General features: G+C 41.1%; 1 protein-coding gene across 1 annotated transcript in view; it reads left to right on the forward strand.

Annotated features, from left to right (window-relative positions):
• Window positions 1-18,056, forward strand: part of abca2 (ATP-binding cassette, sub-family A (ABC1), member 2) — a 70,446-nt gene that overhangs the window by 40,323 nt on the left and 12,067 nt on the right. Inside the window, exons 8-29 of the mRNA XM_062384851.1 lie at window positions 684-905; window positions 1,384-1,754; window positions 2,479-2,638; window positions 5,394-5,522; window positions 5,681-5,848; window positions 6,299-6,395; window positions 7,068-7,241; window positions 8,147-8,249; window positions 8,937-9,051; window positions 9,237-9,427; window positions 10,000-10,150; window positions 10,276-10,480; window positions 10,570-10,734; window positions 11,612-11,792; window positions 13,010-13,222; window positions 14,327-14,523; window positions 15,007-15,180; window positions 15,552-15,748; window positions 15,956-16,076; window positions 16,179-16,469; window positions 16,993-17,214; window positions 17,647-17,749. Of these exons, the coding sequence (XP_062240835.1) occupies window positions 684-905; window positions 1,384-1,754; window positions 2,479-2,638; window positions 5,394-5,522; window positions 5,681-5,848; window positions 6,299-6,395; window positions 7,068-7,241; window positions 8,147-8,249; window positions 8,937-9,051; window positions 9,237-9,427; window positions 10,000-10,150; window positions 10,276-10,480; window positions 10,570-10,734; window positions 11,612-11,792; window positions 13,010-13,222; window positions 14,327-14,523; window positions 15,007-15,180; window positions 15,552-15,748; window positions 15,956-16,076; window positions 16,179-16,469; window positions 16,993-17,214; window positions 17,647-17,749 (3,950 nt within the window). The remainder of the gene's footprint in view (window positions 1-683; window positions 906-1,383; window positions 1,755-2,478; window positions 2,639-5,393; window positions 5,523-5,680; window positions 5,849-6,298; window positions 6,396-7,067; window positions 7,242-8,146; window positions 8,250-8,936; window positions 9,052-9,236; window positions 9,428-9,999; window positions 10,151-10,275; window positions 10,481-10,569; window positions 10,735-11,611; window positions 11,793-13,009; window positions 13,223-14,326; window positions 14,524-15,006; window positions 15,181-15,551; window positions 15,749-15,955; window positions 16,077-16,178; window positions 16,470-16,992; window positions 17,215-17,646; window positions 17,750-18,056) is intronic.

The following is an 18,056-nucleotide window of genomic DNA, read 5'->3' on the forward strand; positions in this document are numbered from 1 at the left end:
TAACGTTTCTCAAATCTACAGCTGCACTTATCTGTATAGAATACGTGACTGTCCATGGACGAGGGTTTGACATACTTTAAGTCAATATGGTTCTAAACTATGACCTGTGTATGTATGATAGTAGAATGCCCTGTGCATATCTAGGACTGTTTGCAGGGAAAACTATTTTAAAAAGTTTTAACACATTTACAGATTTTTCATTGATTATCCCAATCGTCATACTTGTCACCAGAAAGTATTTTTTTTTACCTGTATTTACTTCCCAGTTTCTACCACGTTTGCATTTTCTGCTGCATTTTGTGCTCCTCACTTTTCAATATTCAAACATTTTTGATATCTTCAAAGTTTTCTCATTGTTAATTAAGGGACTGCAGAAATCAGATTTTGACCACTATCACCATAAAGTTAAGATGGCATTTAATATTGATAATAGTCAATTGTATTTATCTTTTTATATTAACTAATGGCAATACACAGAAGCAGAAACTGGGCTCAGTATACCCCCAATTCTATTTGTGCTCTTTATACATAGATAACTATTTCTGTAACTTTGAATTTGTAAAGTAGGGTGCCCAACTGCAAATGTCTCAATGGAGAGATTGTTTGAAAACATGATCCGTTATGTTCATATATATAAATGGTTGTTAATGGCTCAGCTCTTCAACCTGCTTTTGTCTTCACAGGGGATCCTCCTGACTGGAGCCGTGCTAGAGACCCTCACCTGTGGGGAGGGCGGAGCCAGTGAGCTCAGTAACATCCTTTTGGTGCCTGAGAAGCAGCAGCCGGCGCTGCAGGCCTATCGCAGTGCATTGTGCAGTGGAGGGGAGGGTCAAAAGTCAGAGCGCTTCAGGCAGATGAGCCTGGAGCTGAGAGAACAGATCAACACACAGAGTGTCACTGAGAAGGTACAACAGTCTATCCAGATCAACTGCTGCTATCAGCTACGTCATACTTCATTTTGTAGAATGAATAAGTTAAATGGGACTTGAGGTTTGTCTCAACCTGGGCCCTCTCGTTATATGTGTAGTTGTTTAAATGAATGATACATACAAAAACTTTTGTCTCCAACGGCAGCCGCAACACAGCAGTGGAATTTGTAAATGGTTCACTTAAAGCATTTTTCACCAACCTTTTTCCAAATCGTGCAGCAGTTCTCTCTCTCTCTCTCTCTCTCTCTCTCTCTCTCTCTCTCTCTCTCTCTCTCTCCAATTTCTTGGAGCTCAAACAACCAACTACCATTGAAGTCAAATGTTTAATCGACCTTGTCCACATCAGCAAAGGATTAGAGAGGTACACAACACACACACACACACACTTCTCTCGCTAACTCTCCATCCTCTGTCTCTTCCTCCTCCTCCTCCTCCTCCACCCTTATCCCACCAGCTTCACCTGGATCAACCCAGCTCCTGGGCTCCACTGTCTCAGTCCCACCTGGGGTCGTTGTTGAAGGACATGGTCGATGTAGAGAGGCTTCTCAAGGACGTGGACATGCTCTCTGGCCTGGCCCGCCTGCTGCCCAAAGGAGCCTGTGCTGGTCGCTCTCCAACTTCCCCCACGAATATGACCTGGCCCCTTAACTCCACTACCTGGGGCCCCAATGCAACTGACATCCCCAGAGAGGAGGGGGAGAAAGGATCTGAGGGAGGGGGAAGAGCCAGAGAAGGGAAAGAGGAAGCAGAGAATCCTCATTCTCAGTTTTCAGCATTTGTACAACTGTGGGCTGGACTGCAGCCAATTCTGTGTGGGAACAACAGGTGGGTGAGACGCTACAAACCATGACAAGACGAGAGCTGCAGTAAAGTGTTGTTTGTGTAGAGCATTTGCTCGTGTTGTCATGGAGAAATTTGAATCTATTTCAAAGATAATTTCTCCCCAATACAATTTGGCTTGTGTTTTATTGTTTGTCACTTTAAACATTTCATATTTCTATATTAAACACTGAATATTTGGTGATATACCCCTGAAATTTAGTTGATCTAAATGATGACACCACAGTTTCTTAATTTTTAGCTCAAGTCCTACAGAATTTATTTTTGTGGCCACTTTTTATCTCTTAACAACATTTTCAGTTTAATCCTGATTGAACTGTAATTTTTTTTTCACATAATATCATATCTAATATCTTAAGGGCCTCTAAAAAGAGCAGAAGTTTGTAATTTTCACGAGGAGGTTTTATATCAGCTTGTTCTGGATTATTCTTCAAAGGCTCAAAGCACTGATAAATGTAATACAAATTATTTTTGGAATTATTCCCTGATGTTTATGCTCTGCATTTATGTGGCATTCAGTGTCTTAAACAATACTCAGTCCTCACCTTTTTGTATATTTATCATATTTACATTAGATTCAACATTGAAAAGGAAACGAATAATAAGAAATCAGATATTACAGTTGTTAGGCGTGAAAAATGTGTACTGGGAGCAGTGAGATACGATTGATATGATCAACTTGTGATGGCTTAAATTGCTTGTTTTGCAGGATCATTGAACCAGAGGCTTTGAAGCAGGGCAACATGAGTTCTTTAGGATTTACCAGCAAAGAACAAAGGAATCTGGGCTTACTGGTTCATTTAATGACTACAAATCCCAAGATCCTCTACTCCCCTATCGGCTCTCAGGTGGATAAAGTGATTCAGAAGGTAAGTACACACAATCGCCTTTGTACTTGGTATATGAGCAGAGTTGGTGCGTTATTCTCCCTGATAGCTCTTTCCCATGTTGAGTAATTCTGACACTATGGTTTATTTAGTGTGTCTGCCATTAGGTGATTGCAGGTTGCGTTATGTGGTCTGAGTTTAATAGAGCTGTATATATTAAAGCCATAAGTTAAATATATTGCTAGAAAGATCTGTAGAGCTAAGAGCAATCACAAACTGAAAATGATATGTTCATTACTGTAGACAAAGTCATCGAAATTGAAAAAACGATTTCATCCCAAGTTCCGTTTAATAGCTTTCAAAAGCATCTAACAGTATTCTGCAATCACATTTGAGGATATTGCAAACAAGTAATTGGACTTGACATAAGGTGCATTTGTCCAAAGTCAAGATTAAACAGAGGAATGCAGCTTAAATGGATAAAGGCCCGGTCACACCTGCTTTTAAACAGCAAACTATATCATATACAGTGCCTTGCATAAGTATTCACCCCCTTTGGACTTTTCTACATTTTGTCATTGTATAACCACAGATTAAAATGTATTTCATCGTGAGTATATGTAATGGACCAACACAAAATAGTGCATCATTTGGAAGTGGGGTGAAATATTACATGGATTTCACAATTATTTACAAAAAAAATCTGAAAAGTGTTGAGTGCATATGTATTCACCCCCTTTACTGTGAAACCCCTAACAAAATCTGGTGCGACCAATTGCATTCACAAGTCACATTTGCTAGTCACATAATTAGTAAATAGGGTCCACCTGTCTGCAATTTAATCTCAGTAAAAAATACACCTGTTCTGTGACGGACTCAGAGTTTGTTGGAGATCATTACTGAACAAACAGCATCATGAAGACCAAGGAGCTCACCAAACAAGTCAGGGATAAAGTTGTGGAGACATATGAAGCAGGGTTAGGTTATAAAAAAATATCCAGAGCTTTGAACATCTCTCTGAGCACCATAAAATCCATCATAAGAAAATGGAAAGAATATGGCACAACCGCAAACCTACCAAGAGGAGGCCGTCCACCCAAACTGAAGAGTCGGACAAGGAGAAAATTAATCAGAGAAGCAACCAGGAGGCCTATGGTTACTCTGCAGGAGTTGCAGAGATCCACAGCTGAGGTGGGAGAATCTGTCCACAGGACAACTATTAGTCGTCTACTCCACAAATCTGGCCTTTATGGAAGAGTGGCAAGAAGAAAGCCATTGTTGAAAAATCATTGTTGAAAAATCCTGTTTTGAGTTTGCCAGAAGCCATGTGGGAGACACAGCAAACATGTGGAAGAAGGTGCTCTGGTCAGATGAGACCAAAATTGAACTTTTTGGCCTCAATGCAAAACGCTATGTGTGGCGAAAACCCAATACTGCCCATCACCCTGAGCACACCATCCCAACAGTGAAACATGGTGGTGGTAGCATCATGCTGTGGGGATGCTTCTCTTCAGCAGGTACAGGGAAACTGGTCAGAATAGAGTGAAAGATGGATGGAGCCAAATACAGGGAAATCCTTGAAGAAAATCTGATGCAGTCTGCAAAAGACTTGAGACTGGGGCGGAGGTTCATCTTCCAGCAGGACAATGACCCTAAACATACAGCCAGAGCTACAAAGGAATGGTTTGGATTAAAGAATGTTAATGTCTTAAAATGGCCCAGTCAAAGCCCAGACCTCAATACAATAGAGAATCTATGGCAAGACTTGAAGATTGCGGTTCACAGACGGTCTCCATCCAATCTGACTGAGCTTCATCTTTTTTGCCAAACCTTTCCATCTCTAGATGTGCAAAGCTGGTAGAGACATACCCCAAAAGACTTGCAGCTGTAATTGCAGCGAAAGGGGGTTCTACCAAGTATTGACACAGGGGGGTGAATACTTATGCACTCAACAGATGTCAACTTTTTTGTTCTCATTATTGTTTGTGTCACAATACAATTTATTTTGCACCTCCAAAATACTATGCATGTTTTGTTGATCGAACGGGAAAAAGTTTATTTAAGTCTATTTGAATTCCAGTTAGTAACAGTACATAATGGGAAAAAGTCCAAGGGGGGTGAATACTTATGCAAGGCACTGTAAATCTGTCAACTAACTGGAATTTGCTCGTAGATTTGCTCAGATTGACATCTCAAAACTGCCTAGGGAGAACAGATGAAAATGTGCTTATACATCTAACCCTGACTCATTTGGACTATTGATTAATGAGCACTGTCACTGTCAAATAAATGAATAGACAATCCTCTACAACCTGAGCGTTTGAGCTAATGGAATAATTGAGAGACAAAGACAGTAGTGAAGACAGAAAGGACTCAGAGGTGGACTAACAATAGTTTAGTTTGATAGTGCTGCATGGACAGAGAGGATTACACTCCCAGTATGAATCATGTGAGGTCAGGGAGACATTTATCATAAAATTAACCTTTAATGTCTTTTATTTTCCGTACACAAAACATTAATCATGAACAGTCGCAGAGAGCCACCTGAATAATCAGGTTTTACAGCTTGTGTGGCTGCTGGCCTCGACACTCCGAAATGATCTCAAGCACCCAGCATCTGTTAGTTACAGATTATTGGCAGAAGCTGATATATAAACAGTAGATCTCTTATCTGTGCAATTTGGCTTAAACCAATGAGATATCAGATAGGGTTGCATGGTGAGAGATGGATTAAAGAAGTCGTAAAAGGAGTATAAACCAAATGCAGGGAGAACTAATGATATATTTCTTCACTCAGGCAAATGAAACATTTGCATTTGTTGGGAATGTGACGCACTACACCCGGGTGTGGCTGAACATCTCCGCCCAGCTCAGGACCTTTCTGGAGGAGGGTCGTCTGCACAGTCACCTGGTGTGGCTGCATCAGGTACACTTACATACAAGTCATCTTTGACATTATTTATTGTTCTGTATGGTCAGGATGTGAAAAGGCATCTGTGCGTTTGTGTTTGTCCATTAAATTAATCTTTTGGTAAACATGTTAGGCTCCACTTATCATCTCTCTCCCTATCTCTTACTCTCCAGCTGTCCTCAGAGCTCCAGCTGCACCCGGAGCTGTTGAATGGCACAGACAGTGAATTGATGCAGAGTCTGATTGAAGGAAACTACAGTCTTCCTAACACATCCACCCTGCTGGAGCAGCTGGACACCATCGACAACGCTGCCTGTGGCTGGACAAACTTTATGTCTAAGGTCAGTACAGTGTGTACATGCAGAGGACATGCCTCACCTGAACATCACCTGCCGCTGCTTGAAGTTTAGGAACACTAGTTAGACAGCAAGAGAATGCTGAGATCCAACTAACTTATATTTATGTATCAGTTGTTAAAAGCTAACCCACTAAAAATGACGCCAAGCCTAAACAGTGACAGTTTAAGGATCTTTATACTGTATCTAGTATTCGGAAGGTATTGTCTTAATAGCAAATTTAATATAACTTTTGTTTTAATTGAACAGTATCCGGTTTATGTCAAAGGCTGATTGATAGGTAACATATAAAGATTGCTGAGACTCCTCCAACTCTGTCTGTGCCTCAATGAATATGAGTATAATACTGATGGCTTATCTTGGTGCTGAGATTCTTACCAGAATCCATTTCTGCTGTGGGTTAGGGTTATTTGAATTTTTGCTCTGGGCTCTCAGGTCAGCGTGGATGTCTTCAAGGGCTTTCCAGATGAGGACAGCATCGTCAACTACACCCTGAACCAGGCCTACCAGGACAACGTGTCTGTGTTTGCCAGTGGGTCATCCGTCTGTTTTCATGTTTTGATCATCTCACCACAGCTGCATCAAGTCCACCAACCTCTGATTTTACCCATTGGACCATTTACCTAATTAAATCCACCAGCAGCAGGGGATCACTGTTAAATAAATGGATATCCAACCCTTTTCCTAGAAAGACTAATAGGAAGATTACAGGACCTTTGTAGTCATGGTTACAAAAATATACACACATAGTCATGGTTAATGATAAAACCTTGACAAGTCAGTTAGAAACAGAAAACAAATTGCAGTTTATCACATTGGAGTCTGGTGGTTATTTCACCTGGATTTTGTAAAGTACTCAGTCATATTTCCTAAGGCTGCTTCTGGTTTTTGTCACTTGAACGCAAACAGATGTCGTTTTGAGGCATTTGTTGTAAAGAGTTATGATCAGTTGATGTTACCTGACAATGAAACATTGAATTTAACTATGGGTGGTAATAAAGTGTTTGCACAACCTCTGAGGTCAGTAGTTATTGGACTACAGCCTCCTTAGTTGACAACAAAGTAATACAATAATTAGATAGAGCAGACCCTTTATTCACTAGTGCAGACTATGCACAGTATAGTGGTGAATCTAGAGGATGATGTTGGTGCGCTGCCTGAGCCAGAACGAAATTGACTTGGTGTATATTCTTTTTCTTGTTAGGTGTGATTTTCCAGACAAACAAAGATGGCTCCCTGCCACCTCATGTTTTGTACAAAATCAGACAGAACTCCAGCTTTACAGAAAAGACCAATGAAATCAGACGGGCCTACTGGCGTCCCGGGCCCAACACTGGGGGGAAATTCTATTTTCTCTACGGTTTTGTTTGGATCCAAGGTAAGTGACTGGAATCCAGCAGTTCCAGAGGGCTGAACAGACTGCATGTCCATGCTGTAGACTGTAGTAATGCCTTGATACATAAGCTACGTTTTAGAGCAGTGTGCAGATAGCAGTACCCAGTGCTAGATCAAGACCCAGACACAGGTCCCTAGTGGAAACAGACTGTGGCGTCAAGCGCCTTGTGTAATTTGTTCTACTTAGAAGAGGATTTATTCTGGTAAAGTGCTTACTACTGTGCACTGTGAAGTGAGCTCACCTGTGATGTGCCATACAAGCTGCAACAAAAGCACTTTCTCACTGTAAGTTAACTTTTATTTAAGAGCAGAGAGCAGAGAAGATGCTCATCTGACACAGCAGGGCAGTGAGGTGTGGTCAGTGAGGTGTAGAGGACAGTCACATGATGCTCTATGTGCCGAGGACTTGGACTCCCTGTCTTGACACACAATTACAGTTTGGTAATCGTAGATTATAGTTAGATTCATATTTGGATTAGACAAGTTAGGGATATCATATTTTCCCTCCACAATAGTGTCTCATAATGATCCCTAACAATATGCCGACTAATTTTACCTCACTGCCATATTTATTTAGAAGGTAAAAGTTATGGTCTTGATTTTTGTATATTGTTTATTTCTGTTATTATTTTTGATTTTTTTATGTTTAATTCAGTCTAGATTTGCCTGGTTGGAAATAACTGCAGATGTCTGATAAAGATAAAAATGTCTGCTTCATCATCATCCTGTAACATAAGCATGATAATGGTAAAGCATTTTTAGGGTTAATTTTAATATGCATTACGCTACAGATTATAGGATACATACCCTTTAAATATAAGGTATTACAATTACTTCAACATTGTCTTACTGTTACTTTCTCTCTCTCTCTCTCTCTCTCTCCTCCAGATATGATAGAGAGAGCCATCATCAACACATTTGTGGGCCATGACGTGGTGGAGCCTGGCAACTATGTTCAAATGTTCCCCTACCCATGTTACACCAGAGACGAGTGAGAAATGAGCCTCGTGTCATGTTGTACTTGTGATGTTCTGGTTTCTGTCGTCCTGTTAATGTCAATGTTGACAACGAAAATGGCAGTAGCAAGTAGTTAGAACATTAAGTAGAGATGGAAACATTGGATATTAAATGGTTTTAAATGGCTTTGTATTTATATAGCGTTTTTCTAGTCTTGATGACCACTCAAAGCGCTTAACAGTAATGATTTTCATTCACCCATTCACACACATATTCATACAGTGCATCTATTCGCAGCACTTTGTTATTCTATGGGGGGCCATTCAGTGTTCAGCATTTTGCCCAAGGACACTTTGACATGCAGATGGGTCAGACTGGGGATCGAACTGCCGACCTTCAGGTTGGAGGACTACCACTCTACCCCTCAGCCACAGCTGCCCTCCATATTAGAAATTACATATGTTAGGTTTTATGTTAGAAAAACCTAATCTATATAATTATATGATAAATGTAATATAATATATATTATATGAGGTATGAAACACCGTTTCATAAAAATGATATCCTTCATATTTGAAAATTAATAATGTTATACATTTGAACATGTTAAGACACTCTGAAGATCCTGTGCAATTGGTATGTAGTGTTGGTTATGACTGTACTTTTGTGTATCTTGTCTTTACTTGACTCCCTGTGCTGTGTGTGTGTGCTATTTTTCCAGTTTTCTGTTTGTGATTGAGCACATGATGCCTCTGTGCATGGTGATCTCCTGGGTTTACTCAGTAGCCATGATGATTCAGCATATTGTGGCTGAGAAGGAGCACCGGCTCAAAGAGGTGAGACTATGACAAAACTACTACATCAGCATGTTTGGTGTGTTGTATCACAATGGCTCCTCCAGGAACACGACTTCTTCATATTAAATCAATATGCAGACAAACATAAACACACACAAGACTATTCGTTAACGAGGCTGTAAAGTACAGTAAAAAATTGTGTTACCGTCATGCCACTTTCTCAGGTGATGAAGATGATGGGTCTGAACAACGCAGTCCACTGGGTGGCTTGGTTCATCACCGGCTTTGTCCAGCTGTCCATCTCTGTCACTGCTCTGACAGTCATCTTGAAATATGGCCGGGTGTTGCTCCACAGTAACCCCTTCATCATCTGGCTCTTCCTCACTATCTATGCTGTGGCCACTATCATGTTCTGGTGAGATCTCCCACCTCCTCTAAACAGCTCAACAACTGACTGTACAGTTCAGACAAATATAGGAGTAACTGCACTCATGGCACTCTAAGTGCATATTGTTCAATTAATAACAGCAATGCTTCTAAAAGCTGCTGATTACTGACCTGCTGCATGTATGCATGGTCAATGTAAACACAGCCTGAGTCCTTCATCAGTTCAATGACACAGAAAATAGTATCAGAATAGATTATTAGTCATTTTTGTTTGACTACTTCACTGCGTCTAGGAGTGATTCGTTTCAATGGTGAATGGTCTGTATTATATAGCACTTTTCCTGGTTTATAACCAATAAAAGTGCATTACACAGGAAGCCATATCCACTGCTACGCTTCTATATGCTGTGTTGTTTTTTTTTATCACCACTCACACATTGACGTCACAACAGCCGTCAGGATCAACTTAGGGTTCAAGGACACTTTGGCGTGCAGACTCTACCTCCTTAGCCACTGCAGCCCACAGATTGATTGAATATTTTATTTAATGAAAACTAATGAGCAATAAAGAAACTCCTGTAACTTCCATTTGTTTTCCAGTTTTTTGGTATCAGTAATCTACTCTAAGGCCAAATTGGCTTCAGCCTGCGGAGGAATCATCTACTTCCTCAGCTATGTGCCCTACATGTATGTGGCCATTAGGGAGGAGGTGGCCCATGATAAGATCACTGCCTTTGAGAAGTGCATCGCTGTAAGTCCTCTTCTCTATTTTCACCTTTTTATTTGAATCTAACTAATTGGGCTTAGATCATAAAATCTGCTCCCAGAAGTAACCAAAATGATGCTGATAAATTCTTGCTTCCCCGTCTCCTCCAGTCTCTGATGTCCACCACAGCCTTTGGTCTTGGCTCCAAGTATTTTGCACTGTATGAGGTGGCAGGTGTTGGCATCCAGTGGCGGACCATTAGCCAGTCACCAGTAGAAGGAGATGACTTTAACCTGGGTCTGTCCATGATGATGCTCATCATCGATGCCAGTGTGTATGGCGTTCTAACATGGTACATTGAGGCTGTGCATCCAGGTATGAAATCACTATCCTCTGAATTCTCACTCAATAATATACATATAATTCCTATTGGCAAACACTAAGTGTTTTTTACTCTCTTATAGGAATGTATGGGCTGCCCCGTCCATGGTACTTCCCCCTGCAGAGGTCCTATTGGTCAGGCAGTGGCCGCGTTGAGACCTGGGATTGGCCATGGTGTGGAGGCGGGGCTGCCAGGCTCAGTGTGATGGAGGAGGACCAGGCTTGTGCGATGGACCAGCGGAGATCTGGTATGGAGAATAACCTAACCAAGCCAATCAACTTGGACACATTTTATTATTCATGTAACAGTAAATCTCTTTCAAATAGGGTTATATGCTTTCTTATATAATCATGTCTATTTAATATGAAGCCGCAACCAGTTTAATTTAGGTTGGCTAAAAACAGAGGGGCTAGCTTAAGCTGAATATGATATAGTTTGCGGCCCTTTCCGCATTGAAGAGTGACAGTAAATCAAAAGCAAAATGTCTTTCCAGAAACAGCGTGTCCTTATTACTGTGAATAAAACGCAGGTATTTGTCAGCAGATATTGGAGGGACAATTTAAATACAAGAATTAAAGAAAAAATTTCACAGTGAGTTCTGTGGTTTATCAGAGTATCAGGCACCATGATCAACCAAATCCCACTTTTCTGCATGTGTACAGCACTGTCTGCAAAGAAGAGAAAATATTACATGAAAAATCCTTATAGCCTTGCTATTATTATGGAAAGTCACAAAATTATGTTTGGACACTGGAAGGTCTGCTTCCTCCATGTGGAGGGAGGACAAAACTGGAGTGACTGAGAACCTTACAGGAATGAAACAACATCTACGGTGTACTCTATGTCTTTATCATAAGAATGATCTTTGACATTTCTGAATATTTTCAAGACTTATTGTCAAGTTGTAGTTCTAGGCTCTATTTCTGAGTCGTGTAGCAATAATTACTCAAGTAACACTGACTGCACCAGACTCAATACTTAAAAAACTGAATAATTGTGGTATGTATGTGACCCCCAAAAAAGAACAGGTGAGAGAGAGAGTCAAAAAAAGAAGTAAATGAGATTAACATACATGAGTATTTCTTTTTATGTACTCTATCTCCTTTTTGTCTTTGTTACCGCAGAGGAGATGCGGGGCATAGAGGAGGAGCCGAGTCACCTGCCCTTGGTGGTATGCATAGATAAACTCACCAAGGTTTACAAGACCGGCAGCAAACTGGCCCTGAACAAACTCAGCCTCAACCTCCATGAAAACCAGGTTGTCTCCTTCCTGGGACACAACGGTGCTGGCAAGACCACAACCATGTGAGTGGGACTCGTGTGTGTTTTCATGTGCATGTGTGTGATAGTTACAGTGAAGTACACTGAAGATTAGAGACTTTTTACTGAGTAAAAAAGATACCAGCCCACCCCACCCAAAGGAATTACATTATGGCCTTTAGTGTCCCATAAAATCTGTCAATACAATCATCAAAGATTCCTGTACTGGTGGATGGACTTTAATTGCATTGAGTGGTAAACAGATGTTACTACCCAGTTTAAACTGGAAGATTGATCAAATGAATTCAAAAGGTAAAGCTGATAGTGTTGTTTTTGATGAGACACCATTTCATATGTATACTGTTTTAATTGGAACAGACCCTTTCATATAGCATGACATTTGCAGGAATAAAAAAAAACTGGATACAATAAAAAAGTTAAAATTTGCATAACACTGAGTGGCTCAATGCTGGGTAAATTATAGAACAACTTACTGACGAGCAGTAATGTCCTCTGCCGCCACATGGGGTAATTACAGGACACTGGTAGATTAACATTTTCAGACAGTCAGTACCTGAGCACTTACAGACATAGGAAGTAACGTCCCTAGAGGCTAGTGGCTCGTATACAGAAAACAAAGCCCATCACTCGCTTAGGCAACAAATTTAAATTGGTGCGTCTGTCATTGTCAGACTGGCCCTCAGCAACATGGGAAGAAATCTTCCCGCTCCAGTGGTCCTGTGAACCCTCAAAGTATCTTTAAAGTTGTCACTATCCTCCACAGGCAGGGAGCCCTGGGCTTTACACACGTATGTTGAGGGGGATAGTTTAGTGACAGTCTTGTAACTGTGAGACCTGGGGCATAAAATACTCACTCAAAGGATAACCCAGGATGTTTTTTATCTGATAAATATAGTATTAATCTGTCAAAATTATTATTGTCAGTTAACATCTAAACAGTTAATCACTAACTTCATTAACACAAGTAAATGTCATTTGTTTGCCTGCACTACTGGACACCCACAGTGTATCATCCTTGAATGATGTTTGGTCTGTCAGCTGTTCATGAAGAAGTCTTAAGCTTGACAGTTATATTTCAATATGTGTATCAAGCACATTAATCAACTCATCCAGACCAAAAGCATTAAATAAGTTTCACAGGATCCAATGTACTATTGTGCGCAACATACAAATAATGGCTTGAATTGTCTGACTATTTCACTATTGCTTCATCCACTGACCCTCATATGGAATTGCCATAGGTCCATCCTTACAGGCTTGTTCCCGCCCACTTCTGGCTCTGCAACAATATATGGTCATGACATCCGCACGGACATGGAGCGTATTCGCCAGAACCTGGGCATGTGTCCGCAGCACAACGTCTTGTTTGACAAGCTGAGCGTGGAGGAGCACCTGTGGTTCTACTCCAGACTCAAAGGCATGGCTGAAGAAGACATTCGCAAGGAGATGGACAAGTCAGTATAAGTTTATTCTATGTCTGTCTGTAACAATCAGACAAATACAATACATAACAAATATAGGTTGTCAAGCACCTCACACAACCAGACACATCAGATATATTTCATAGCTGCCTGCTCAGCTGGAAAGTAGAATGGGTGAAAGACCTTCAGGTTGGCCCTGTATTTAAAAGACTTACCTGCTTCCTGATAGCACCCCTACTCGCTAAAACATTCTCATTCTCATGCTCACTGCACCTGTCTTACCATGTATGAATTAAGGAACAGCAAAATACCACATTATCGTGGGGCTTCAAACTTACCTCACACATTTATGATCTTATTCACTTTTTTGTTTTTTCTAATCATCAATTGCTAAAATATAAAAGAAAAACATAACAAACGATAACGATAACACAGAGAGTTGAGCTTCTCCAGAGTTGAACAATAGAGGATAATGAGAATCTTTGTGTCATAGTGTAGAAGTGTAAAAGTTGTAGTCCTTTCCTGTAAATGACACCTTTCTTTGAGGTATTTACTTTTTACAAATAGAGGTCAAGGCCTTTATTTGGAGCAGGCTCCTTCTTTCTGTTCCCTGGTCTTCCACTTGTATCTGTGTCCTTTAGTTTACTATAATGCTAGTTTCCCAAAACATCAATAACATGAGCATACTCGCCTCTCTGCTGCTCTCAGATTCTCTTCTCTAGCTCAAATACAGACTGTATACACTAGTAATATTTTCTAGTTCCACCTCATAATTTTGTAGCATTAAGCCTCTGTCAGTTAAGCTCAACACATGTTTCTCATTAAAGATCTTCCAGTAGCTTAATAGTTCCTCTCCTCTTACTCTCTGGATGTTCTTATTTTGAAACAATGTGAAAACGTTTATGTTAAACAGAACTTAATGGAACTAATGCTGTGAAAATATACATAATAATTAGATTACGAGTTACAGTTGGTGCATTGCGACTGTATAATATTAGTTATGGACACTATGGAGTGTTGCACCACTACAACTCAAATCATAAAAAATATTATCTCGTACATTGTGAGGTTGAGACCTTAAAAAATGTACAGCAAGTAACCACTTGTGTGTTTGTTTGTCTGTGTTTGTATCTCCAGGATGATTGTTGACCTGGAGTTATCAAACAAGCGCCACAGCTTGGTGCAGACTTTGTCCGGTGGGATGAAGAGGAAGTTGTCTGTGGCCATTGCCTTCGTTGGCGGCTCCAGGGCCGTCATCCTGGACGAACCCACAGCGGGGGTGGACCCTTATGCCCGCAGGGCCATCTGGGACCTCATCCTCAAGTACAAACAGGGTGAGTGGCAGCAGAGTGCCTTGCATCATAAACAGTTTTCTAGTTGCAGTTGCAGTTTAGTTGCAGACACTTTTAGATGCAAATGAATGCAAGAAAAATTCAGCTATCTGCTGTTTTAAAGCATATCCTTCATTAATATGAGACCTTTTGCACATCAAAGAATTCCTTGGCCTACTTTTCTGCCTGGAGATTTTCTGCAGACTCAAAGACAAACTTCCGAACTGTGTTTTAAACTCTCAAGACGTGACATGGATACAGTTGTTACTGTTACATAAGATGTGCAGTGTCCCTGCATGAAGTGAAAAATATTCTTGAATTGTATTGATCTCCTACTGGATTCAGTTTCCCATCAATGTTGCAGATGTATTTCCTCAGATTTATTTCCTGTCCTTTTAGTCTTCCTTGTGATTTCTGGTTTGATATTTGCAGTGTAAACCAGCTTCTTTATGTGTGAAATAAGAGTGTGTTGTACCTCTGCCTCAGGTCGCACAATACTGCTGTCCACCCACCACATGGACGAAGCAGACCTTCTGGGAGACCGCATTGCCATCATCTCACACGGGAAGCTCAAGTGCTGCGGCTCACCGCTCTTCCTGAAGAGCACCTACGGAGACGGATACAAACTGACGCTGGTCAAAAAGCAGAGCGAAGACCCAGGTGTGTGAACATGCACTTTTATGTGCAGATTTTCTGCCTTTTCTTAAGCTAAATCGGCCATCAATTATCCACAGTTTGGTGTCAAACTAATAGCAGGTAATGTCACAGACAGTGCAATTTTTCTCCGCTATTTGACTTCTGTTTTATAAACTAAATGACTAAGCTACACATGAATCACCAGTTTTGGGGAAAAAAGTTTGACACGGTATTTGTTGTTCTAAAGGTTTTCAACACACCACAAATATAGAAATGTCAATGTTATAGTGTTCTTATCACATCTCTCACTCTTTGCCATGTCTCTTTAATCATCCTGTCCTCTACTGCTCCATCTCTCCATTCATCTCCTTGCCTGTTTTCCTTTCACCCTTCAGGCCAGGGCAGCCAGCAGCTGCCTCCTTCGTCTCTGTCTCCGTCCTCCTCTCTGTCACCTTGCTCAGAGGCCCGGGTCACCCAGTTTATTCAGCAGTTTGTTGCTAACTGCCTGCTGGTGTCTGATTCCAACACGGAGCTGTCTTATGTACTGCCCTCCGAGGCCGTGAAGAAGGGCTGTTTCGAGAGGCTGTTCCAGGTACACACACACACACACAAACTTATTGTCCTGTGTACGGTCTTCTGTTACTAGATAAACAGTTAAAGGAGCTACTAAAAAGGCCATTTTCAAAATGGCAAAGACATGTTTTACGAAGAACTGTATTGTTAATGGGGATCATTGCCAATTTGTCATTAATCCACTGTACAGTTATGTATCTTTCTCCTCTGCTGTTGGTACCTCCAGGCTTTGGAACAGAGTTTGGAAAGCCTGGCCCTGACCAGTTTGGGGGTGATGGACACCACCCTGGAGGAGGTGTTCCTCAAAGTGTCTGAGGAGGACCAGTCTCTGGAAAACAGTGATGCTGGTGAGCGCTCCGAGCAGCTCAACACCTTCTAGTTTAAAGTTCTATCTGTGGCTCCTAGCTGAGACAATAACCTTCTCCTTCTCTGTCTTTGTCTATGAGCAGACATAAAGGGTTCCCCAGGGGGCAACTCAGTGGGGAAATCCTCAGCGGGCTCAGGAGGCCTGGGCGGGACACAGGGTGACACTGGACCCTCAGCGGAAAGTGTGAAGCCAGAGGTGGAGCTGAGTAACCTGGTGAGGTGTTCCAAGCTGACCCAGAGCCAGTCCTCTCTGAAATCCTCCTCGTCCATTGGCTCAGTGAGGGGGGATGAAGGAGGACAATATGCAGACTTCTATGGAGACTACTGTCCGCTCTTTGAGAACAGCCAAGAGACCGACTCTGCCAGTCTCAGGGGTAAGACAACAAGATTGTAGATGTACTTTTAAGTCTAGTCACTGAGCCTCATGAAAGCTGGAAACAAGGGCTCTTGGATACATAACGTTTTATATTTCTGTAACAGTCAGAGAGCTATCATGTACATGTTATTTGAGACAATCTGTTGAATTTTCTCTCAGGTTAAACAAACTTTACGATTGGCCCGGACCTGTGGTGCATGGCTAGTTCAGATCATCTCAACAGAATACCTCTGAATGAATGTGGAGTTTAAATGTGTCATTGAAATCAACAAAAAAAAGGACAGCTCAACACAGTGCTACTTCAACTATACAAAACACAAGCAAACTGAGAAAACGTCATCAATTTAACAACAGATGTGCTACAAATAGCATATCACTCCCAAATCCTCTGTCAAACTGTCAACTGTTGACTTGCACCGTGGGCAATGTAGTATCCAGGTTTTGACAAGGAAGAAGAATTCGTGAATCTTTTCAGTATTTTGGCATTTTTGTTTATCATGTGATTTTTCCTTCATCTCCAGGAGATGCAGAGAACCGTTCATCCCCAGAGCCAGAAGTCCAGGAGGGGCAGGGCAGCTTCAAGTTGGAGGGTTGGTGGTTAAAGCTGAGTCAGTTTCATGGCCTGATTGTCAAGAGGTTCCACTGTGCCAAGAGGAATACCAAGGGCCTCTTCTCTCAGATCATGCTGCCTGCTTTCTTCGTCTGTGTGGCCATGACTGTGGCCTTATCTGTGCCTGAGATTGGTAAGTTTAAGAAAAAAACAGGTGACCACCTTTTTACAGCTCAAGTGTTCAATGCTACTGATAACACTGACGAAGACAGTTCATTGTGGTGATGTCAGCTTTGTACAGACCTGTACAAAGATCTTTGTACAGACCTGTACAAAGATGTAGTTTAGTATTAAAATAGAAATACATCATCATGAAAAATGTGCTTTAATTGCATATATCACAGCCATTACTGATATTATTGAGTTCTGAATCAATAGAAATTGGCCATTTCAAAGTATTTAAAATATCTGACATGATTCAGTAAGTAGATGTAGATGTGCTGAATAATGAATGTATCATATTTAACAAAACTATCAATTCTGTGTCAAACAAGAAGGAGAATAAGCTGCTTAAACCTTTCAACACTAACTGATGGATGAACATTTAATTTGTCTTGTTTTACAGGAGATCTGCCTCCACTGATCTTGTCCCCATCTCAGTATCATAACTATACCCAACCAAGAGGCAACTTTATTCCCCATGCCAATGAAGACAGGCCCCAGAACAGGTTAGAAGACAGCTTTACTGTTACATTTCTATCCAACCCAGTGTCTTTGATTGCTTTCAGTATATTAATTAGTAATTGGTAAAAGGTTTTGAAGACAAATTAAAAACTAAGAGCACAACTTCACAATCAACAACAAAATAGTTGGTGGCAGATCAGCACAGTTTTAGAAGTCGATGTACAAAATCACCAGTTGTATTGTTGACGTCAGGAAAATCCAGCAGGTCTGTACGGTCTGAGTTCTCTGGTGTGCCCTCTAGAGGTAGTTTACAGTGACACATGTTGGGAATATTCATGATCATGATGCATC

Source organism: Platichthys flesus, chromosome 3, assembly GCF_949316205.1.
Source record: "Platichthys flesus chromosome 3, fPlaFle2.1, whole genome shotgun sequence".
Classification (NCBI taxonomy): Eukaryota; Metazoa; Chordata; class Actinopteri; order Pleuronectiformes; family Pleuronectidae; genus Platichthys; species Platichthys flesus.